Here is a 24,916-nt window from a genome sequence, read left to right as displayed (position 1 = left end):
TCCTCACCAATTATGGGTCTCTTATAGATTTCCTTGAACCCTAGTCTGGATGTGGCTGCCGTTTAATTGTTTAAGGAGATTCATGCAGTCTGGTATGTCTTTATCAAAGAGGTTCTGTTGAACCATCAGGTTTCTCAATTCCTGGATACAGTTGAATTGGATTAGTCCAGTCACTATGGTGCGAGTTCAAAAAATACTGTTAGATATGACTTTATTTTATTTTTATTTTATATTACACCGTTTCCATTGTTAATCTGCAAGAAAAATGCTTTATATGGGTGTGATCTTATTTCTGCCTGTGAGGATAAATGTAGTATTTCAGCTTATAGGTTGTCAATGGCTGATCAGATGTCAAGGGTTGACCTTTCTGAAGCAAGGAGCGTGGATGAATTTGTGGCAAAAGTTAAAGAAGCAGTAAAAGGTCTCATTATTAGGGTCTTCACTTCTCTTGTGGTTAAACTGTAACCTGATCTTATCGTCTTTATTATGAGGCCTAAGTTTGGAAGTATGTTACCAATTGAGGATCGTTATTGCACAATTGAGTGTACACCGCGGTCTAGGCGCATACCTTTTTTTTTCCTGAGAGTGAAATACAGTTTAGAAATTACAAGAATAATGGAGGTCCAGATAAGTGCTATCATAATTAATCCCTTAATAATTGTTCTTTTCATGGCTGAATCAGTCGCGAAAAGTTTAGATTGCAAAGAAATGTTAATGCCACATTCTGCGTATCAGAAAATAGCACAATGTCGCATTTTTATGGGATTAATTATAACTCTGGTTTATTTCAAGAAACAATTATGACTCTTGTATATTCAATTTCTCTTTTATGTCATTTGCATTTTTTTTGCGGTCTGTTTTTTTTATTTCTTTCATTACATTCCCTTTTTTCTCCGAGGCTTTGATTGCTTGGTCATTCTTTTAGTCATCTCTCAATCCATCTGTTATAATTGCTCTAGCCTTATAAAAAATTCAACTTTGGAGAATGCATAGGCTCTTTTTTCATGGCCCAGTATTTCTTTTGAATGACAGTGAAAAATACCATTCTTTTTGAACGCATCATACTTTCTCATGATTTTCAGATAAGCATGAAGGTGATTGGATTTTAGGCGGAGGATGGAACAATAACTTATGGGGTGGAGACTTACCTGTTGCTTCCTGGATTGATGCGATATCTCCCCATAATCCTGTATGACTACCAACTGGCTTTAATTTTCATTTTGCATTGGATTCTTTAATTGGTTTAACCAAATTGTAAATTTAGGTTTGGTTGTCTCGGAAAGATGGTCATATGGGGCTAGCAAACTCTTTGGCTTTAAGAATTTCGGGGATTACAGCTTCTACAGAGGATCCTGCTGGTGGAACTGTTGTAAAGGACAACCAGGGAGGTACCTTTTTATTTAGAGTCTCGTTTATGTTGGAGCTTGAAGTTTATATCCTTGAAGTTTATACCCTTTGTTTGGTGACTTTACTGGATTTTCAACTGTCTTGAATTTCTATATTCATCGCTCAGCATTTTTTGATCTGCTCCTTGAAGCACATGTAACTCATTTTTTTTTATTCCATCTCTTTGACGGGTATTAAATTTCCCCCAAGTCATTCCTAATTTATCTATCTGATAATTTATTGAATTGCGAGGGAATTTCACAACTATTTTTCTTGAAATTGTCGAATGAGTGAAGGTTTTCCTGGATTGAAATTCCAGCCTCAATCTCTGTTAATGAGACGTAAACTTGAAGTGAGAAAAGATAAGTCTCAATTTGAGGTGTCCAGTCTGGAACACTCTTATTGCAAGTTTAAAATGACATTGGATGTTTTGAACTTGTAATTTGGACTCGCTCTTGGTGGCAAATGTTGTTGATCTGATAGAAAATATTAGAACATGTCATTGGCCCCATGTCCAATTCTCTCTCTCTCTTTTATTTCCTCTATTTCTTTTATTTATTTCCCATTTTTTCTCTCTTGTAAACACATCCTAATTGAGAGTCCACTTTGGGTTGAATAATCATTGAGGAGTTATTGTCTTCCTGAAGCCTCGCCATATTAGAAAACTTAATAGAGATCCAAATTAAGAACTCGACAGACCTTGGTTCTTGGTGCTCTTGGATATGCTCATACTGTCAAATGCACAATCTTGGTGGGAAGAAAGGTTGAGAGGAACGGAAGTCTATGTATCCCGGCAAATGTCTGTAGATCTGGTACAGTCTGCCTCTACTTCATGCGAGTTAGCTGGATGCGTCCCATGGCTGTTGATATCATTCATGAAAGCTTCTTCCTTCATAACCATGGCGCGTGTTTTCTTTTTCTTTGAAAAAGATTTATTTTTACTGGGTACCCTTCATATTAAGATTCTGATCCTATGTACTGCTTTCAGATCCTACAGGACTTTTAATTGATGGTGCCATGAAATTTGTTCTTCCTGTTATTCCTGAAGTATCTCTTCATGAAAGGAGAGTGGCTTTTGGCAAAGCAAGTGAATATGCTCTAAAGAAGGGCATAACCACAGTCGTTGACTTTGGAAGATTTTTCCCTGGGGCTTCAGTAGATTCCATTTGGCAAGATTTTTCTGGTAAACCTTATTGGACTCTATTTTGCGTTGTTATGTTTTCATCATGCATTAGGTCCACAACACATTTATTTTAATTTTTCCTTCTATTTTTTTTCTTAATTTCATGGGAAACTGTTCTCATAACTATGGGGGCTCCTCTCGTTAATTCATTATTGAGGAATGTTATTAGAACAATCCTATCCTTTCAGTGAAAGGGGGCAACCAAAACTGTGGCAGCACCTTCCAATGCCTCCAGGACTTCAACTCTCCCTCTGAATAAGGGTCAGAAAATTAATTTTTCATGCACTCATTACAAGAAAAGTTGAGATCCATGGCCGGCCTTCTCCACACCATAGTTATCTCACTACTAGACAATCACGTGAACCTTCCCCTCGCAAGGTGATTACGTTGTGTTTCTATGATGAGTACTTCAGCTCCTCTGTTTCCTACTACACCCACATCTACTCCACTGCCAAGAGAGCAGCTGAGAGAGTGAATGAAGAATAAGAAGCAGGTCCTTTGGTCACATCAGATCATGGACTCCACGTCTCTTGCCCATACTGGCACATTTCTTCTCTCTTGAAATGGTTCACTGACTCAAATACATCCGGCATGTCTTCTATCATACACAGGTGTGGACGTCCATGTGAATCCAGACTACTCTTCAATACCTTAGACCTCTATCCTAGTGGGCAAAGTGTTTTCTGCCTATGGTAATTTCTTTTTACTGTTTCTGGCGTTGGCAGTGTGAAACTGTTGTCCCTCCCACGTTTAATATCTTGGGAAACTGCTTCACAGCCTCTTGGTACACCATTATGCAAATGATCACTTGGCCATGGTTCAGACTGTAGGTAAGTGGGTCAAGGAGCTTATCAGTGACTGACTGATAAACTTATTTACCTGAACCACATTCACCTAGCATTGCCTACATGGTCCTTTCGTGAGCAAGTTTATGCATGGCACGTTGGTTCCTCATCTCAATGCTGCCAACTGTGTCCTCCTCAAGGAGAAAGTGGGACAAAGCCTTGTCTTCTGTCAGGGTGCTGGTCTTCATTCTGTCAGGTTGGTGGTCTTTATGGACCCCGTAACCTGTCGAGCATGTGACCTCGTTTATCATCATTTTTGGGCCTATCAACCATTGCAGCATCGGCTGATTTTCCCTCCGTCCTATTGGTTGACTCCGCCCTATTTCTTTGTGTCCCTCGCCTAACAGTCAATCTAGTTTCCCATTGTAAATTGGCCAATGACCTTACCGAATATGCTATTTTTCTAATTATATGAATGGTTTCACAATGATGAGGTGCTGAAATGCGAACGTTTGGTTTGATTAGGTTCAAGGGCGTCCCTATATTTTATTTATGCCTAGAGGACTGCCTATTCTGACATCCCATCCATTTTGCTAGATAACCACCAAATTTGGATGAACACTTCGGGCTTCTCCATTGGCATCTGGGACATCGTGCCTTTTATACCGTTCAAAAATAATTTCCCTGCCTTGTTTGGGGGAAAACAACTTCCTCCTTTCATACGTGCCATCTTTCAATTTACATAACATCGACGTGCTCATTTTACATCATGAAATGATTGAATATTACTTGTGAGCTCTGGAACTGGTGTCTTCAGCTCCTCGCCACCAGATATTCTTCTCCACAAGAAACCCAAGGGAGAACCCTAGGGAGAACCCTAGGGAGAACCACATATTGGACAACAACAACACTGTTTCATTTACTCTCTCTGGTTTAAGTACCGGATTGTTTTTTACAGGTATTGAGTCATTTTATTGGCCCATTAGTCTATAAGGGGAAATAACAAAAATAAGACATGTAACGATACATAGAAAGGGAAAAATAGGAAAGGATATTTCTCAACAGTGACATTTGGGGTCCCTTATCCTCCCCTACTTATGGATTGCTTCACCAAAGACTACTCCCAAGGTACCTGGATATATATCTCATAATGTAAAAATATGATCTCCATAATTTCATGACGTAGGATGATAGAGGAAAAGAGCGACTAAGGAGAGGGATGGGTTGACGATGGGAAATGGGTCTGTAGGGAGGGATAAAACAATCCACAGAAATTCACACGGTCGGATTCGGACTTTAAAACCGATGAAAATCTGGTGGTGCAGCTCTGACCCTTATCGAGGGCGGGAGTACTGTCTTCCCCAAAATCAATACCCGAATTCGCGTCGCGAAGAAACACTCGGGAAAAAGAGAGAGAAGAGGTGGAAATCCAAACCAAAACTAACTCTGACGGCGGTGGGAACTTTTCGAGAAAACACTGGACGGAGAACACTTTCGACACCAAAGAGTTCAGGCGTATCTCGGCACCGTAGTGCGTGAAGAGGATGCGGAAAATTCTGATCGTGATGAGGCTGGGCGAATCCGGGCGTTGAGTGGCCCACTGGACGAGGACGATGCTGGGCGTTCCGGGCGTTGAACGGCCCTGGTTGAGTGCAGATGTCGTGGTCGCAGAGTCAAGCGTAGGCAAACACCCGCGCGCGCGAAGCGCGCTCCGGTTGCACCTGGAGCGCGCGTAGCGCGCGCGGCTTGGAGCGTCGGACGGCGTCGACGACGACCTGCGGCCTGGGACGCTCTGGGTGGCGGCCTAGGACGTGGCTTGGGCGGCCTTGGGGAGGACAGCCTAGGCGTCCTGGCAGGGCTGCTTGGGTGGCCTGGGCTGGGCCGGCCTGGGCGTCCCTGGCGGGAGGTCTGGGCGGCCCTGGCTGGGGCGGCCTTGGCTGGGGCGGCCTTGGGGTCCTGGCGGGGCGGCCTGGGTGGCCTCGGCTGGGGCGTTTTGGGCGGTCCAGGCGGGGCTACCTGGCAGCCTTGGCTGGGGCGGCCTGGGCGTCCTGGCGGGGCTGCCAGGGCGGCCTGGACTGGGGCGGCCTGGGCGTCCCTGGCGGGAGGTCTGGGCGGCCTTGGCTGGGGCGGCCTGGGCGTCCTGGCAGGGCGGCCTAGGAGGCCTCGGGTGGGGCGTCCTGGGCGGCCTGGCTGGGGCAGCCTGGGCGTCCTGGCGGGGCGGCCTGGGTGGCCTCGGCTGGGGCGTTCTGGGCGGCCTGGCTGGGGCAGCCTGGGCGGCTTGGCAGGGCGGCCTGGCCGAGAGAGAGAGAGAGGGCGGGAGAGAGAGGGGAAAGAAAGAGAATAGGAGAGGGAGAGAGGATGGCGAAAGAGGAAGGAGAGGGGGCGGGAGGCCGACGTCGTGAGGCGACGGCGGAAAACGGAGGCGGCTCAGAGGGGTAGGGAGGTTGGGTAGTCCTCCAAGAAGAGTTAAACAAAACTCAATTCTTGAAATTATTACTGCCGAAGAGTTTCTTGAAAACAATGGCCTTTATATAGGCCTTGGAGGAAAGAGAAATTGACGAGAAAGTAAAGACGTGCACCGTGTCACGCCAAAGGGCAGTTGTGGATCTGCCTTTGGCGTCGTGTCATGACGCGCGTAGAGACGTGCGCGGGTGGAGACGTGCTAGTTGGTGGTTGTGGCGTGTCGGCCTTAGTGTTGACTCCGGTTGACTGTGGTGGGTTGACTTCGGTTGACTCCGGTTGACCGTGGTCCATAGCAGGCGTGTTGACTCCGGTTGACCGTGGTGACGCGTTCGTCGATGATATGTTGGCGTCCTCGCCATCAATTCCCTCGGGGTGCGGAGAACTCGACTCCGTTGAGTAGAGGTTTGAAAGCTCCAGTGGGATCACCAGGTCGGGGCGCACGCGAGCCAGGTCTTCCTCCGTAATCCACGTGTCGTCCATCGATGCTTTGCCCTGCCAACGAACAAAAAAATTCCGCACCGTTACACCTTTGGTGAAGGTGATTACTTCGTCCAATATTTCCTCGATGATTTCATGCCAGTCAGAGGGTAGCGATGGGGGAGTGGACAAGTCAAACTCGCTCACCAGAAAGTCCAAGGGTAGAACGTGGCCATTAGATGAAGGAGGTGGGGCTTTAAATGCGACTAAATCCGAGATATTGAAAGTAGTGCTTATTCCCCACGAAGGGGGTATGTCGACGGCATAGGCACTTTCCCCAACTCGTTGGAGGATCGGAAATGGCCCGGCACTACGAGCATGAAGCTTAGTAGCCCGTTTGGAGGAAAATCTTTCCGGCCTAATCCGCACCATCACCATTTCACCTTCTTTATTTCATCTCATTCTTCTGTACTATGATGAAAACACAGTTGTGTTAACACCCAAAAATTTTGCATGGATATACTTGTGACAGTATCAGTCATTATTTTCAACAATATGGTATCATTAGTAAGATCTTCTGCATGTACACTCCACAATACAATAAACTCGCTGAATGCAAATCACCTCGCATGCTTGCAGCCACTCTAGACCGTCATTTTCTACACTTTTGTTCCAAAATATCTTTGGATTGATTGTAAACTACGTGCAAATCACATCATTAACCAAATTCCTTCACCAACTTTGGGTAATTTCTGTCCCCTTGATAATGACTATTCTTTCTGCCTTAACATTGCCTTGTGCATTCATTTTATGTTTTATGTGTATGCACGTGTTTGCTTTTTAAACACTTATTTCCATCCCTGGATTAATTGGTCCCTAAAGCTTTGAAATGCATGTACTTTGGTTACTCCAACGCACACAAAAGCTTTACGAGTTGCCATCATCCAAATAGGAAGTTTTTTATTTATACGGACATTACATTGGATAAAGAACATTTTCAAATGAAAACCTTGGATAAAAAATCTCTTATTTTTTCCTTATGTTCACAATGAACGATGATACATTTCTCTTCTTCATCTGATGTAGGTTTTGCCCACCGTCATGTCCTTCTAATTACCTTTCAGGCCTACACCTCCTATCCCTACACCGTTGGCATCCTCAACTTCTATGTCTCTGCCTTCAGCCATTTTTTTAACTCGTCCAAGAAAAATCATGAGTTGAACCCAGATGGCCTTGGAATCTGTTGAAACCTTATCTTTTTTTTGGGATTAAACCATGAAGTGACTTAAATCTTTTGATAGAACATTTCAAAGGTTGTTGCAATTGCACCAAAAGTCAACCATACCTTTTGACCAACTTTGTATACTCTCAGCATCTTTCCTCAACTTTTTGTGCATTTCTTACTACCCCTAGCTCATTAAAGGATAGAAGGATGCCATCTATGAAGAACTAGCTGCCTTACCAAAAATCAGATATCACTCCCAGGATACTGTTTCGCTCCGAGTTGGTAAGCATCCTGTTGGCTATAACAGTGAATACACAAATATTAATGGCCAAAGAGTTCACTCCGAAGTATAGGTGGACTACATAAACGCCTTTCCTCTGATTGCGAGAATGATTACTATGCATTTTCTTGTAACACTTGATTCTTACTTGTCCTGTACTTCAGTATGATAGGAATACTGTTTTTCCAGGGTGGTCAGTCTGATGAAGTTTGTAAGTCCATACATCCAAGTATCACTTACTGCATACATCCACACAATCTGTTGTTGGCAGAAATCTATTTATGGTCTCAAACTCACCTGCTGGTTGGTATGGTCAGTTTAGCCATGGCATGCATGAATTTGACTATTTGTAGAGCAAATGAGGTCATATTTTATTCTTATGTCCAAGAGATTCATCGGATTATTTTGGTATATTTGGTGTTGTTGATCTCACTGATGATTCTATGGAAAAAATAATGGAAGAACAAGCAAAAGAATCTTTTATTTTAGTGCAAAAACAAGTACATTTACAATGATACATATGTCTCTTTTATACTAGCCTTCTAACGGCTAGTGTTCTAACGGCTAGTTTGACTAGCCGTTAGCCATGTTTAATGGGCCTGATAGAGCCCGATAAGGGCTTAAAGGAGCCCGATAACCCTCTGATTCAGCTTGGACCATTTAATGTATTTAGCCTATATCTTCAACAGGTGTTATTATCCTTGGTAGGAGTGATTCAGATTAGACTCTTTGGGTTGGAGGTTATGCTGTCCCATGAGTTTGATTTAAAAATCCTGGAAATCTGCAGTATTGTTTGGGCTTCTTTCACAGAGGAAAAATGTGATGGATCTCTTTCTCAATGGGAATGATCAAACAACATTAGATTGCAAGAAGAGGACTGAGAGAGCAATTATCTAAGTAGCCATTAGGGTTTGATCGCCAAGAAAAAGAAAGAGAAAGATGACAGTAAAATGAGATATTGTGCTATATTATGGGATCTAAATTCCCTTATTTTAAGTATATCTTTGGATATAATCATTAAGATGTGATCTGACATGGGAATTACAAGAAGCCAGTTTTAAGGGTATGTACCCAATGATTGGAATCAGTTTCTCTTTCTACTTTGTACTGAAACTATCTCCTTTGTAAGACTGGAAATCATGGCCACCAGTTGCCTCATACTACATTGATATAAGTTGCTAGATGGCCACCAGCTTCCTGGCCTCTTTTTATCTATTGCAAGATGGCATTTGATAACATCCACTCACCAGGTTGGGGGAAGTATTGTACTTTATTTTACCTTTTAATTTTTTTTACTTCGCATTGGAACCAGACCCCTATTGTTTATTTTCCCTTTTATTTTGTTTCTCCTTATTTGATTACATGCGTTATTTTCCCCGAGTGTTAGTGGGCCCCTCTTGACATTTCTTTCCTTAGTAGTATTAATTTCAAAAGTCTGAATCTGTTGTCTTCACACCTTATTTGATTTTTTTAAAGTCTGGAAAATTTGCTTGACAAAAGTCTCGTTTACTTCTCAGATGTCTACCAGTGGGCGGATTCATCTGGAAAAATGTTGCCCAGAGTTTGTATTTTTTTCCCAATGCAGACATGGTCTCGTTTGGCTGTATGTAATATATTGCAGTTTGATGTATTTTCATTTGTCTTATTAAATATTTCTCACTTTTTTTAATAGATGGTAGAACTGTGGATTCATATTATACTGGATTTTCTTATGTTGCCCACAAACCAGTAATCAAATTGAGAATCAGGTCAATGCATTACCTTGTTTAACCTTTGATGGATCCTCTACAGAATAACTGATTGCCAAACTGAACAACCTGAATTGATATCCACATCGACAATAACCATTGCCGAGATATCCTCGTCAACCGACAAACTCATGACTTGAATTGAGACTCCCGTCTACCTGGATAATGATACAGTAGTATCTAGAAAATGTATCAATCAAAAACAGAACGCACCTCTACTAGCTTGACGTAAATTCAACACCGAGCTTAATCAAGCTGTATAGCGATCTGACGACTTAGCCTTCCAATGGAGATCCGAGATCTGGAGCGCAGTCACCCTTCTCGTAGCCTAGCCGGATGCAGCCTCATGCCTAGAGGGAGAAACTCGCCAACAGATTCTTGAAAATCCCCCCTTTCCAGAAGCCCCCCCACCCCTCTATATTCCTTCTCCTTCTCTAATGGGCTATTATTTCCTTCTCCTTAATAGCCCTTTTACTCCTAGGTCGTCATGTGCCAATTCACATGACGCTCTTCTGTGCTCTTTTATGCAGGAGACTTTGGTTCAGCCCTTGGTTGACCCACACTGTGCCCAATGTTGACCTCGTAAACTCGCCCCTTCTCATCAGTTGCAGGGTTTGGTGGCCCAAAATTTACTTGGCTTTGGCATAGATAAAAGGGAACGAGGAGGCAAGCCCCCCCATCTTCCGCATTGCCTCCTTAGTCTCATCTCGATGTTCTTTCCTTGGTCTTCTCTTGCATGAGATGTAGAGGACTGTATCAGATCCCCTCCTCTCCCTCTTAGGTGAATACAGACCAAGCTCCACACACTCTCACCTTCCAGAAATACCAGATTCACGATGTCACACCATTTCTCTTTCTAGTTTATGTTTACTTTATTGTGACTGAAGCCCCCAAGTCATCATTTGCTGGGACACATGAGGACTTCTCCATTTACTTTCCCACCTTTCCTGGTCAATCTGAGAAGACTGTGACTTCCCACCATTCTCTTTAGATAGTGCATTACTGGCATCGTATCAGATCTGCGCAGCGCTATTACTTGCTGTTCATCCCAATATGTGTAGTGCCTGTCTTGGGAAAAATGGAATGAACTAGTTTCCAATTTTGCTTGAATTTCAGATTTATGGGAACTTCCTGGTCTCTACAGTTTTCTGAGAAAGAACACCCATGCAGTGAGGTTTAATGTTGATGTGGGATATGTAATGATTTCCAATAATGTATCCAGTTTGATTACAAAAAACGGAATTTCTTAATTCTACATTTTAATCACATTTTTGCATTGATTTTTATTTCTATCATTTCACTGATCGTATTCTTACAGTTTTGAAATTTTGGATCAGGTCATGTACTTCCAGTTGAGATTTGAATCTGCTGTGACATTTATAAAGGGGCTCGTTCTGTTGAAAAAATACAATGGTTTACTTTTTATCCTTAGCTAGGGTTCTCTTCTCCAGTGATCTGTTCTCTAATATGTAGATGTATCAGAATGGTAAAAATCATGATTGAAATATGGTGTAATCACAGTGTGGAGTCTGCTCTATCTTTCAAGCGGTGCGCTCCTTGTCTTCGTCTCAAGCTTTGAGATGATCAAGAATCCCAGTCAGACGCCTTGGCAGGATGCAGCCCTGTCCTCCAAGAATTCCCCACTCCAGGAAGCCCACTACTGAAAATGTCCTTTTCCCCCAAGCCTCCTGTTAGTTCAACAGGCCCATTGGGCCCATAAGCAACCACTAATGTGACCGTTGGACTCCCACGGTCATGAGATGACCGTTGGACTCCAACGGTCATTTTCCTTTGTTTAAGAGGCTATAAAAGCCAATATAACTTACTTTGTAAGAATGGAAAAATTATTGTCTATCTTGGTCCACGATCATTCTTTCTCTAACCTCCTCCCACTCTTCCGAGCTTTCATGGTATCAGAGCAGATCCTAGACATCGTTGTTTCGAAGGATTACAGGGCCGCGAAAAATCACTCGGAAGCTCTCCGGCGGAAATCGTCCTTCCGCGGAAATTTCTCCGACGTTTTTCCTACGGAAATCGATTCTCTGGCGGGAACTGCTCTTCGGCGGAAATCACTTCGACTCCGGTCAGTATTTAAAGATTTCTCAATCATTTCTTTTGGCTTCGACGGAAATCATTCCGATTCCGGCCGTGGAACTGTCTTTGGTGGCTTTCTGCGATCTCGATCGCAAGTATTGAAGAAACGCGTGATCGCGAGGTCTGCGATTTCGCGAATTCCTCTTCTCGACGGAAGTATCTTATTGGCGGGCCGTATCCATTCGGCGACCATTCCTTTCTTCAAGAAGAGATTCAACAGAAACTGTTGTTTCAGCTAAGTGCCAATTCATTCGGCGGGTTTTTTCTTTTCTGCGGGCCGTATCCATTCGGTGCATGTGTTTTCTTCTAGCAGTAATCATCAACTGCTCTAGCTGGTAATTCTCTCTTCGTCCAGCTTCGTTCACCTGTTGTTAAGACTCTATGGGAGGTAAATCCCGATCCAAGATGTTGGAAAGGGAATTAGAAACCTCAATATCTACTACCAAAGAGGTGGATACTACAATCCAGAACAGGTTGATATTACCTGATCTGGATATGAAATATAATGGGATTAATGGGCAAAAATGGGTTACTCTTGCTCAAAGGTCCCTCAAAGCTGCATATTTGGGTAAACATCTAACAGAGGATGCCCCTTCAGAAGATGATCGAAAACTATATATTTGGGAGTCGGAAGAGGCATTTATTGTAAATTGGATGATACGAAATATGGAAGAAGAACAAAGAGACGACTACCTTCTTATAGACTGTGTTTGGGATCTGTGGGAAGAGATTAATAAATCCTGTGCAGAAACCCACAGCGACTTCCGCGTTTTCGACCTCCGGGAACAAGAAAGGAAACTGAAGCAAGGCAGTATGTCCATATCCTCATATTCAGCAAAGCTCAAGGCTATCTGGAGGGAACTACATCTCCTCTGGCCCACTGGAGATAAGAATTCACCATCCTATCTTCGAGAAGTAAAGTTCAGAACACTCACCTTTCTGATGGGTTTAAATTCAGAATATGAAAATTTACGGAGTCAACTGCTACATCGAGAAAGATTTCCGACACTAGCAGAAGCTATCTCCAAACTGCAAGGAGCAGAACGTCGGAGAAAATTGACACTTAAGGATGAAGAATCCACTACTCCTGCCTCTGTAGCTCACCTAGCTAAAAGGGGCGAGCCTCGGAATAATCCAAGCCCTGCAGCGCCTCCTCCACAGACTTCTAAAGCAACTCCAAAGGAAGGTAATCCACCAGAACCACTCGTTTGTGGCTATTGCAGGAAGGAAGGCCACTTGAAAAAAGACTGCAGGAAATTGGCCTGGAAGGAGGAGCAGATCCGGAAAGGTCTCTGGGTGCCCAGAGACCAGAAAAAGGCCTATGTTGCAAGTGAAGGGGGAGATCCCTCCACCAAGAAGAGCAATGATGGGGGCGAAATTCAAAAGCTCATTCAATCTGAGACGAATAAAATACTGCAAAAGATGATCTCCACATCATTGGCCAGATCAGGTGAGCACTTTGCCTTCACTACCAATAATATTAGCCCTATAACATCGTCTTGGATTTTGGATTCAGGGGCGACAGATCACATGTCACCCCAAAGATCCCTCTTTAAATCATGACTTAGTTTCCAGTGATCATAAAGTTTTCACTGTTTATGGTGGGATTTTAAAAGTTGAAGGAAGAGGGACCATTTTTATCCAAGGAGTACTACTAAAGGATGTTTTACACGTACCGGAATTAAAAGCAAATTTACTTTCCCTAACACAGTTAGTTGTTGATACTGGATGGAGATTTACCCTCGACTCCGATTCCTGTTTTTTGTGCATAAAGGAAACCGGGAAGAAGATTTCGTCTGTTAGACGGGAAGGGGGACTTCTTCTACTAGACGGCCTGGAGGAGGATGATAGCCAAAAGGTGGTCTACAACACCCAGAGTGAAGAACGGGTCATCCTCCTCCATCGGAGACTGGGACATCCTTCATTTCCTCTTCTGAAACATGTATATCCCAATCTGTTTAAGGGGATCATTATTGACAATCTGATTTGTGAGTCTTGCCAATTTGCTAAACACAAAAGATCCAGTTTTCCTGCCTCAAATCATCGATCTTCCGCTGCATTTGATTGTGTTCATAGTGATGTATGGGGGCCTTGTTCCACCACTGGCCTCTTCCAGCACAGGTGGTTTATTCTGTTTGTGGATGATTTCACTGGATATACCCATGTATATCTACTGAAATTCAAATCTGAGGTTCCATCAATCATTACCCTCTTTTGCGAAATGATTAATACGCAGTTTGGCAAAAAGGTCAGAATGCTGAGGACCGATAAAACTAAAGAATACTTTTCTGGAGAAGTAAAAACGTGTCTAGAAGATAAGGGAATTGTGCATCAGTCCTCGTGTGTGAACACCCCTCAGCAGAATGGTCTCGCTGAGAGGAAAATTGGCCATATCATGTCTGCGGCCAGAGCCCTTCTATTTCAAGGAAACTGTCCCAAACAATATTGGAGTGAAGCAGTCGCCATGGCCACACATTATAAATCGCACTGCATCTAGAACCTTGAACTTTTCTGCCCCAATTGATCTTATGTCTTCTGAATTTCCTCATTTATGTCTAAGGACTAATCTGCCAGCCAAGATATTTGGTTGTATTGTATATATACATGCTCACCATGCAGGAAAGTTGGATCCCAGGGCTCTAAAGTGTTTATTCTTGGGTTATTCGTCTACTCAAAAGGGATACCGATGTTATCATCCCAGCTCAAAGCGACTCTACATTACAACAGACGTTTCCTTTGATGAGGCAAGGATGTTTTATGATTCCGAGAGCAGGGTGGATGGAAATCTTGACTCCGTGGTTCAGGAGCTTGGCGACAATGGGAGTCAAGAAATCCCTATACCATCCAACATGGGTCAACAGCATACTGCAGATCAGTTTTTCAGTCCTATTCAGGAGGAGGAACAACCAGATGTCTCAGAGAGTATTCTAAGAAGTGACGAAACAGTTTATGAAGATATTCCCAGCAACAATGGCTGGTCTATTGCCGTTAGCAAGGGTGTTCGGGCATGCACACAGACAAAGCGGTATCCAGTTGGCAACTATGTTTCATATACTCAGATCTCTCCTGAGTATAATAGAATAATTCAAGCACTAATGACCGTGTCGGTTCCAAAATCAGTCAAAGAAGCCATGTCTTCCCCCGAATGGAAGAAGGCTATGGATGAGGAAATGGAAGCACTTGAGAGAAATGGTACATGGGAAATGGGACCCCTCCCAGCTGGAACAAAGCTGGTCAGTAGCAGATGGGTTTTTACTATTAAATATCATTCCGATGGCTCAATTGCAAGATATAAGGCTCGCCTAGTTGCCCGAGGATATACTCAGTCACATGATATTGATTATAATGAAACTTTTTCCCCTGTTGCCAAGTTAAATACAATTCGAGTCTTAATTGCTTTAGCAGCTTTATTTGATTGGAAGTTGTATCAATATGATGTCAAGAATGCTTTCCTACATGGGGAGTTGGAAGAGGAGGTGTATATGTCACCACCTCCTGGGTATTCTTTAAGTAAAAATTTGGGTGATGTATGTCACCTCAAGAAGTCCTTATATGGTCTCAAGCAGTCCCCTCGTGCCTGGTTTGGAAAATTTTCCAAAACCATGCTTTCTGCCGGATTCTTTCAGAGTGAAGGAGACCATACCTTATTCATCAAGCATAGTTCTCAAGGGAAAGTAGCCATTCTTATTGTATACGTCGACGACATTTTAATCACGGGAAATGATGTGGATGCAATTCAGAGTCTTGAAGCATATCTCACTAGCTCATTTGATATTAAAGCACTCGGCCTCCTTACTTATTTCTTGGGAATCGAGGTGGCATATTCTAAGACTGGGATTATATTGTCACAACACTAATACATCCTGGATCTATTGCAGGAAACAGGTAAATTGGACTGTCGTCCAGCTGCTACTCCTGTCGACATCAACGTCAAGCTGAAAGCTGAACAGCATGACAAAGATGCCCTGGTGAACAAGACGTCTTTTCAGAGACTTATTGGAAGATTGTTATATCTCAACCATACTCGTCCGGATATCGCATTTGCTGTTAACTCACTGAGTCAGTTTATGAGTGACCCCCGGGAGTCACAAAAGGAGCAGCAGATCGAATTCTTGCTTATCTTAAAGGCTCGATTGGGCAAGGCCTATTATTTCGGAAGGGAGGAGAACCTAGTGTAGTTCTCTACACCGATTCTGATTATGCTGGCTCGTTTGAGGACAGTCTGTCCACCTCGGGTTATTGCAGCTTTATTGGAGGTAACCTGGTTACCTGGCGCAGTAAGAAACATAAAGAAGTTTCCTTCTCAAGTGCTGAGGCTGAACTTCGTGCCTTGAAGAAGGGCTTTTGTGAGGGCATGTGGCTCAAAGACATTTCACAAGACTTACATCTATTCCCTGGAACGGGGATACATCTTTATTCCGACAGTAAATCGGCAATTGCCATGGCCAAGAACCCAGTCCAGCATGAACGGACCAAGCATGCCCGAGTAGCACGACACTACATTAAGCAAAGCATCGATGATGGGTTTATTGTTCCCCACTACATCCCCCCTCTGGAGCAAGTTGCTGACATCTTCACCAAGGGCCTCCCTGGCCCGTACTTTCAAGCATTGGTGTCCAAGTTGGGCATGTTCAACATTTATACCCAACTTGAGGGGGGGTGTTAGTTCAACAGGCCCATTGGGCCCATAAGCAACCACTAATGTGACCGTTGGACTCCCACAGTCATGAGATGACTGTTGGACTCCAACGGTCATTTTCCTTTGTTTAAGAGGCTATAAAAGCCAATATAACTTACTTTGTAAGAATGGAAAAATTATTGGCTATCTTGGTCCATGATCATTCTTTCTCTAACCTCCTCCCACTCTTCCGAGCTTTCACCTCCTTTATTTTTAGTCTCCTTTTTTCCCCCCTAAACCACAGTCAAGAACTGTTATTCTGCTAGGTCAATGCCACCTGGATCAGTGCCCCTCTCTTGGACATTGACCCTTATTTTTTGCCCTTGACGTTTCCTCCTTTTCTAGACTCTTATAGGGGTCATATCATTTACCCCTCATCCACTCACCTTGTCCCCAAGGTGAATGTCTGGGAATTGAGCTCTGATGGTTCATAATGGTTCCCAGGAGCTCTGATGGTTGGCAAGTGACTTCATTCTGTAAGGTTGTAAACGTAAGTAGACTTGAAGGCCCACATTCAGTTGTAATTCTCTCCTGTTTCTGTCTGCTTGTTGCTTCATTCTGGATTGTGTGACTAGTAGATTGTTCTGCAACGTACTCAGGATGTCATCTCGTTCCGCTAACAAGGTGTTGATTAACACGATAGGTGAGAGTGGGACCTGTAGTGCATAAGTTTAGGAGGATCTTGATCATAGACAGTGTTATGATCCACTCCGTCTAGTAAGCCCACTAGGGGCATTATCGTCTTTTGCATTCGTTTTGCATTTCCCTCTAAATATGTAGCCCTCCTCTTTGGAGGGCAGGACATGAGTTTACTAGTAGTTCCTTCTCGGTAGCTTTTCTCTCTTTTGACGACTCCCACTCTGTTGAGGGCCATTCCTCGGCGATGTCCACTCCGCCGCTCCTCTGCCTGCACTCGTTCCCTTGTCCAACCCGCCAGTTTTAACCGCTCATGATACGATCCTGGTCTGGATCCTATCATCTGAATGGAGGAATGAAAAACAGTGTTATAAGAAAACTCAGCCTGATGTAACCACTTTTGTCATGACTTGGGTCTTTCTGACGCAAAGCAGTGCAAATACGCCTCCAAACATCTGTTTACTACTGTTTGGCCATCTGTTTGAGGGTGGTAGAAGAGTTCATACGTAGAGTTGTCCCTTGGAGATGAAATAATTCCTTCCAAAACGTGCTGGTGAACACTTCATCTATGTTAGAAACAATGGAGAAGGGAACCCATGCAGATGCATAATTTCCTTGGCAAAATGTTCTGCCGCTGTGAACAGATGTTTCAAGGCTACTAAATGACTGAACTTGCTCATTAAGTCAACTATAAGCATGATGCAGTAGAACCTTTGAGATATGGGGAGGCCTTAAATAAAATCCATGGAGATATCTTCCCAGATTTTCTCTGGAATTGGTAGGGGTTGCAGTTGCCCAGCTGGTGATAATGAAGAGATCTTCTTCACCTGGCATGTGTGACACTGGCTAACATATTGTTGGATGCAATCTTTCATGCATGGCCAGTGCAAGCCTTGGGTAATTCTCTTGTATGTTCTTCTGAATCCTGTATGCCCTCCAGACGCTGAATCATGATAGGCCTGCAGTACCTATGGCAATATGGTGGAGTTCTCAGACAAAACGAGTCTGCCATTTTAGTTTGGACTTAGGATGGGAATAGGGCTGACCCTTAGCCCTCTAAACACATTTTAGAGCTTGAGATCATGCACTATCTCTTGTTGAATCTGCTTGTGGTCCCGGAGTTGTAATCTCGATATGTGCAACTCTTGAACTGGTAGTTATTTACCCCAAACTACCAGTCAAGAGCCGATAGTTATTCTTCCAGGTCAGCGCCACCTGGACCAGTGCCCTTCTCTAGGATATTGCCCTCCTTTTCTGCCCTTGACATTTCCTCCTTTGGTAGAATCTTATAGGGATCGTATCATTCTCTTCCCCCGTGGTTTTGATCATTGACTGAAGCTGACCCAGAAGGGGTATATTATTGATGATATGGTATCAGAGCCAGGTTCTGCCATGTAGACACTCCGTTTATGAGATCTTCTGGTGATGACAGTGAATGCCGCACTGACACCCAAGTTTGGTAAGACATTTTAATTTCCTAGATTGCCTTATTTCAACATTGACTGGATATGCTTGGTGGATGTTGGTGTTATCTACAGCATCCAGTTATTTTTTGCCTGAATTTTCTTCCTAAATTTGATGCTCTGCAGGTTCACATATAGTGAGACCATGGAACTTTTTTCTCGGCCTCTGTCTGAAGGTTTGTTATTTGTGAGGCTGTAGATGTGGTTGTAAATCTGACTCCTCCCCTGTCCCTGTTAATTCTGAGGTTGATTACTAATGGTGGTGCAACTACTTACCCAAGATCTTGGAAATTCTTCTGTTGAGCTGTCCAAACTTATTAGAACATGCTAAACATGTGGAGAAGATACAAACAGACTGTAAAACAGTGAGCAATATCTGAGTCCCCTTGTCGGCATCACCGGTTTTACAACAGAGGGTTGGAATTGAGTTCTGATTGAGGCATCACTTCTTGCTACATTTGAGCAACCCTTTATCAGACACTTTATTAGAGCCAATTAGTCAAAGACCTATGGGAGAAGGCACGTCAACTCTTCTGAAAATGTAAGAATAAGGCTGTGATCCTAAATCTAATCTTCCAATCCATGCACCTCCACCCTAGGACACAAAATGTACTTGGATATTGATACTATCCTATAACCCCACTTCTTCTTAAAAAAAAAAGAACTATCCTATCACCCCACAGGTTTAGAATCTTAAGCCCATCAGGGTCATTTTGGTCATATGGTGTTTAGACTGATTTGCTCTCTCTTCGAATACTTACAGCCCTTCCCTTTGGAGAGCAGTCAAGAATCAAAGTTGTAACTTGGTTCACCATCTTATCCCTCTCTGTCAGGGTCTGATACGCTCCTGAAGGACGCAAGATCATAGCGGAAAAATCTTGAACCGAGAATCCAACATATTACTCGAAATGGTAACACCCGAACCAATGAAGACGAGAGTACAGTTATTGAATCGAGAATACAAGCTGAAGAGAACAACACGACGGACTGGATCGGTTGGTCGTCCTCTGGAGAAAGGGAGGACCTCCCCTAGACCAGTTAGCCGCTACCCCCTTGCTTGATCCCCCCCTCTTATTTATAATGTCGATCCCTGTTTCTAATCTTCTCTCGTGCGTGGCTCCGCACGAGTGGGCTGGCACGTTTCTTTCACACGTATGTGCGTGGAAGAGTTGTATCACAGTCCCATTCCCTCGACCCTCCAACGATTCCCTGCCTCCTGCAATCACCTCACTGGATCTTCTGGTTTATTTCCTTCACTCTGATCCCTAACCCTACCAATTGGTTCTCTCCTTGCCTTCTACAATCACTGTCCTTTTGATCTTCAACCCTTCACAACATCTTCAGGCGGCTCGTCAAGGAGGTGAAGGTGGAGGGGGAAGGGGGGGAAGGGATGGAAGATAAGGGAATATTGCTTCAGGCCGTGCCTCTGAGCGTCCTAACCCCAGTTTAACTACAAAAGTTCCTTGTTATTTGACTCAATAGTTCAAACTCTCATATACCCTATCCAATTCATTAAAGGGAAAGTAATATATAGTCGTATAATTAAAGATTGAGAAAATCTTCACGAAGGATACCAAGATTTGTTATCCAAAATGTTGGGGGTGCAGAGAGTACTCATTGCAATAAACCAGAATCACCATGTTTTGGAATTTTTCATCTCCACTTTCTCTCCATTAATATCCCTCTCACTTTGGAGTCAGATCAAAGAAATGAATTTTTCTGTTTGGTTTTCATTGAAAATAGACACTCTCTGACAATAGTTATAATATTTGATCTTGTTTTGACTCTTAGTTTTTAATGTCATCAGAATCTTATGTTGGACAAGGGTAAAAGAATAAGCCAGAAGATATATCTAGGAGGTGTCAAAGCTTTTGCTGATGGTTCATTGGGCTCCAACAGTGCCCTCTTTCATGAGGTACCTATCTTTATAAATATTTGGATCATGCTTTGTGTCGTTTAAAATTGATATTGTTTGATGGGTTGAGGTGATCATTATCACCAAACATTTTCTTTCAAAAAGAAATTATCACCTAACATTTTTTACTTTAGTTTTGTTTGAATTACCTATTATACACCAATCTTTTTTATCATTTCCTTTTATTTACTATTTTGACCCTGGAGGGCTTCTGTATAAATATTGAAGTATTACACCATAGATTAAGACTTTCATTTCCTCTCACTCGCTTTTATCATTTCTCCTCCTCAAGCGTGTTCTGTAGAGTTCATCTTCCACCTTTGACACTCGCTCCTACATAATGTTTCACCACTGTCAAGAGTAGTATGTGATGTTAAATCCTTCCAATATGATGGTATCTCTTTATGTGATGTATCATATTATTGCCATAGATCCAGGTTGACTGTTTGCCGCACAAGTCACATAAATTTTCTTGCATTGGCCTGCATAATTTTAGAATCAGGCTTTTCTAGGTTTTTCTGATAAAGTATTAAATCACCCAGCCTTATATTGGTGAGCCACACAATTTCGGCCTGGAAGTAATGGATTTTGATACACTTCGTAACTGGACCTTGCATTCAGACAGATTTGGACTTCAGGTTCCAGTTCTTGTCATCCAAACTTTGTTATGCCTCTTGATTAATCACATGTTTTTTACCAACCCCATTAAAGATTCCTTTTTTTAAAAAAAAATGTGTCCGCACAGGTTGCCATACATGCTATTGGTGATAAAGCAAATGACCAGGTGCTGGACTTGTATAAAATGGTAGAGGTGGAAAATGGAATGAGAGACAGAAGGTTCAGGGTAAATAAAACAATTTCTGCTCCTCACGGCAATCTAATGACATTACTATACTATAATGCTCACAATAAATTTACTCCGAGTGCTCAGATTGAACATGCTCAACATCTCACGCCGGGATCTCCTGCACGTTTTGGACAACAGCGGGTCATTGCTTCAGTGCAGGTACCTTTGTCAATTCTTTTGACCTTATTTTTACCATCAAGTTGCTGTTTTGACTCTGATTCAGACCTTGTATAGGTCTCCATCAAGAATGATCTTGGAAGGGTAGCAAAAGAGATAGATAGAAACACAATGGTTACAGGCCTGGATCGACACCTTAACCTCCTCTGGAAGAATCTCCGTGCTAATTCAACAACTTCATGTCTTCCCTCCTAAGGGAAGGCTTACATATATTTGAAAGGGAAACTAATCTATGAGACAAGGTCAAATTACCCTTGACTGGGGTTGGGAATCTGGGGATTGCTATAACTATCACTTCAATAATTAATGGTGATATGTGATGATCCCGTTGGTTAAGAGAATTATATCTTGGGATAAATGATTTGATTGTTTTTTTTCCTTTTTATTCTGCACAAAAACTGAGATTTATGTATTTGATCCATGCTTAATTGTTGACAATGTTTAGGGTTTTTGTTCATTTGATAACTCCCAGTGGTGTAATTTTATTCCTTACAGTCAAACAGTTTAGTATGAAGGCGTGTAAAATGGTTGAAAAATACTTCATTCACGACGTTTGTAGAGAAATGAAATATTTTTCAATGGAAGGCACTAAATAGATTATATGTAGATCATTTCCCAGGAAATGGCAGCAGCTTAATCATTTATTTAAGCTTTTCAAAATTTCTTGACTACACACAGAATGGCATGATTTTGTAATAATGAAAACTGAAGGCTTGTTTTCATCAATAACATATTTCCTATTTGGCTCCTTACATCAACTTCTGGATCGTTTTCCAGCCGGGGCATCTCCTGGATGACGTTGACATTGCAGAGATGAAGCTTGGCATCAGCAAATCTTCCACAGGATCATATTTATTTCAGTCCCTTTTGTCAAGTGGTGCACAACTGGCATTCGGCTCTGATTGGCCTGTGAGTTCCAAGTTTGCACTTTATTAAGACTCCATGACCGATCCATATCAGTCCGTAATACGGCTGTTTTGATATACTTTCGGTGTTTTCAGGTTTCAGATATTGACCCAGTAGGAGCCATCTCTGCTGCTATGTTTCGTGTCCCTAGTGGTCGTCTGGCTCCTTGGATCCCTTCTGAACGTATTTCCCTTGAAGATGCTCTTAAAGCGTAAGAATATCAACCTCATGAACTTGTTGTGCTTCCTCTATGATTCTGATTCATTTGGTTATGAATGATTTTTTAATCCTTGCAACTTCGCCAATGCTAAATTTCTTAGACTATTTCTAGAAAAAAAAGGGAAAATTTGATGGAAGGCTTTCTTATAAATTTGTGACAGATAGATAGAGTCGTTTTAAGGACTAAAAAGAAGGCCCATATAGGCCCTTAAGGGCCCATTAAATAATTGAGGGGGGGAAGCCCGTAACCGTCAGGCTTCACCAGACGATTTTAGACACTAATAGTGCACTGCAAAGATAAGTATGAAGAAGTTCATACGAGGTTTCTTTGGGCATAAATACTAATAATGTAACACAGATAACTTAGTTTTTTTGTAATTCTCTTTCAATACCTGTAGCTCTCCTCTAAGAAGGGCAGCGTAGTCATTTTTCCCGTTGTCATTTGCCTTTCTATGTCAGTTCTCTCCTTCCAACTGTCTCATACTCTATGTCTGATAATGACCAATGTTCAGGCCCTTATCATCTTCGTAGTATCGTTCCAATTTTATCTGACGTCTACTAAAGAACTTGAGATGGATATCGCTTTTACATTCTTACAAAAACAAGGGGAACTTATGCTTGGTGGTTCCTTTCAGCTGTACCATGTCAGCTGCGTACGCAAGCTTCCTAGATGGTGATCTTGGGTCTCTTTCACCAGGAAAACTGGCAGATTTTGTCGTTCTGTCAGCAAATTCTTGGGAGGAATTCGTTGAGACGGTGTCCTCGACATCAGTGGTGGCTACATATATCAGCGGCGTTCAGGCATTTCCATAATACAATCTCTGCGGTCTGGTCGACTGTCCATAACTCACTGGTCTGCTTCTTTCCGGATCATTACTTGTTGTAGCAGTGAAGACATTCTGTTTCCTCAGCATCTTGGGATTTGCAAAATTCATGTAGATGATAAACTGTTTTAAAGCTTTCATTTGCATTTGCAGAAAAAGGGTTTTGACTTTGTTGATGTAGAGGTGCCCTCCCAATGACTTATCTAATTATGTCATTTTTTTGCTTTGTTTTGATTGCATATATATTTTTTAAAATGTTTCGCCTCTTTTTTCTGCCATTGTTTTCAGGCTGGCTGGTGATTTGACACTCAAATTAATTGGATCACATCTAGGTTCAATCCATGGTCCTTCAACACAGGTTCTCACTTTTGGCCACATATTGTTTATCCTGATTTGTTTATCCTTTAATCCATATACTTAGGAAGCTAATCGAGCCCATAAATTGATTAGGAAATGGTACTTAACTTTACTAGTTCCATATCACTGTGTAAATCTCACATGCACTCATCGTACAACACTCATTGGTGCTTGAGGTATATTTCATGAGACTCATTTGCTGATATCTCATACCTTTGAAATGGCTGATATTATTATTTATATGTGTGAGAGAAAATATAATAATAGGGATAATATTTAATATTATTTGTACATGAGAGGTAGGGGTTATGTGTAAACAAAAGAACTGGCTATAACGTTATAAAAAAATAGAGATTTAGATAGATAGTAGGAAAATGTATGTTTATTTTTTAATAAAAAAATAATTGCAAAGAAATAGAGAGGAAGAAATATGAGGTTTGAAGGAATAATTAGAGGATATTAATGGAAGAATGAGGGTGGATTATCTTAAGAGGATGCAAATATAGATAGAAGGCCACAATACCTAGATGAGCCTGGTTTTATGATATAGGGAGAAAGGGGCAGTGATTCCCTTATCTTTCCAATAAACTCTCAAGCTTACACAATGAGGTAGCTCTTACCCAAGCTTTGAAAGTGTCCCTTGTCAATTTCAGAGTCCCATAGTGGAGGATGTATAAAAATGTTGAAAATCTCTTCTTATGGATAAGGATGTAGCTCTGTGCACAATACATTTAATGATATGTGTCGATTTAGCTTAATCACTTGCGAAAAAGAGAGAAGAGAAACAGAGAGAAGAAGAGAAAAACAACATAATAGATAAAGTAGTAGAAGAAGAAGCTATTTCATTAACTGTACGCACGGTTATTTATACAGCGCATATGACGGCTAGTTTGACTAGCCGTTACATATCCGATTTAATTAAATCAGATAAGGGGCCTCATACTAATGGGCCTATTAGTTAATTTATACATTTAATGATATGTGCCGATTTAGCTTAATCACTTGCGAAAAAGAGAGAAGAGAAACAGAGAGAAGAGAAAAACAACATAATAGATAAAGTAGAAGAAGAAGAAGCTATTTCATTAACTGTACGCACGGTTATTTATACAGTGCATATAACGGCTAGTATGACTAGCTGTAATGGCTAGTTTGACTAGCCGTTACATATCCGATTTAATTAAATCAGATAATGGGCCTCAGATTAATGGGCATATTAGTAAAAGATATATTTACATTAGTAGTTAATTTATACATTCAACAATATGCATTGGGGAGCTCTTATTACAACCTCAAGATCAAATCACAGTGTTCCC

General features: G+C 42.1%; 1 protein-coding gene across 1 annotated transcript in view; it reads left to right on the top strand.

The window, feature by feature from the left end:
• LAF3 (Amidohydrolase family) overlaps positions 1 to 23,808 on the top strand; it is a 25,185-nt gene extending 1,377 nt beyond the window's left edge. Inside the window, exons 4-16 of the mRNA XM_078586674.1 lie at positions 349 to 421; positions 1,083 to 1,189; positions 1,265 to 1,388; positions 2,375 to 2,569; positions 9,257 to 9,342; positions 20,166 to 20,273; positions 20,816 to 20,911; positions 21,019 to 21,117; positions 21,205 to 21,279; positions 22,075 to 22,206; positions 22,299 to 22,414; positions 23,058 to 23,429; positions 23,535 to 23,808. Of these exons, the coding sequence (XP_078442800.1) occupies positions 349 to 421; positions 1,083 to 1,189; positions 1,265 to 1,388; positions 2,375 to 2,569; positions 9,257 to 9,342; positions 20,166 to 20,273; positions 20,816 to 20,911; positions 21,019 to 21,117; positions 21,205 to 21,279; positions 22,075 to 22,206; positions 22,299 to 22,414; positions 23,058 to 23,235 (1,389 nt within the window). The 3' untranslated portion in view covers positions 23,236 to 23,429; positions 23,535 to 23,808. The remainder of the gene's footprint in view (positions 1 to 348; positions 422 to 1,082; positions 1,190 to 1,264; positions 1,389 to 2,374; positions 2,570 to 9,256; positions 9,343 to 20,165; positions 20,274 to 20,815; positions 20,912 to 21,018; positions 21,118 to 21,204; positions 21,280 to 22,074; positions 22,207 to 22,298; positions 22,415 to 23,057; positions 23,430 to 23,534) is intronic.
• Positions 23,809 to 24,916: the final 1,108 nt, after the last annotated feature.

This window comes from Wolffia australiana, chromosome 1 (assembly GCF_029677425.1).
Source record: "Wolffia australiana isolate 7733 chromosome 1, ASM2967742v1".
NCBI lineage: Eukaryota > Viridiplantae > Streptophyta > Magnoliopsida > Alismatales > Araceae > Wolffia > Wolffia australiana.
This window is presented reverse-complemented; position numbering and strand designations above follow the sequence as displayed.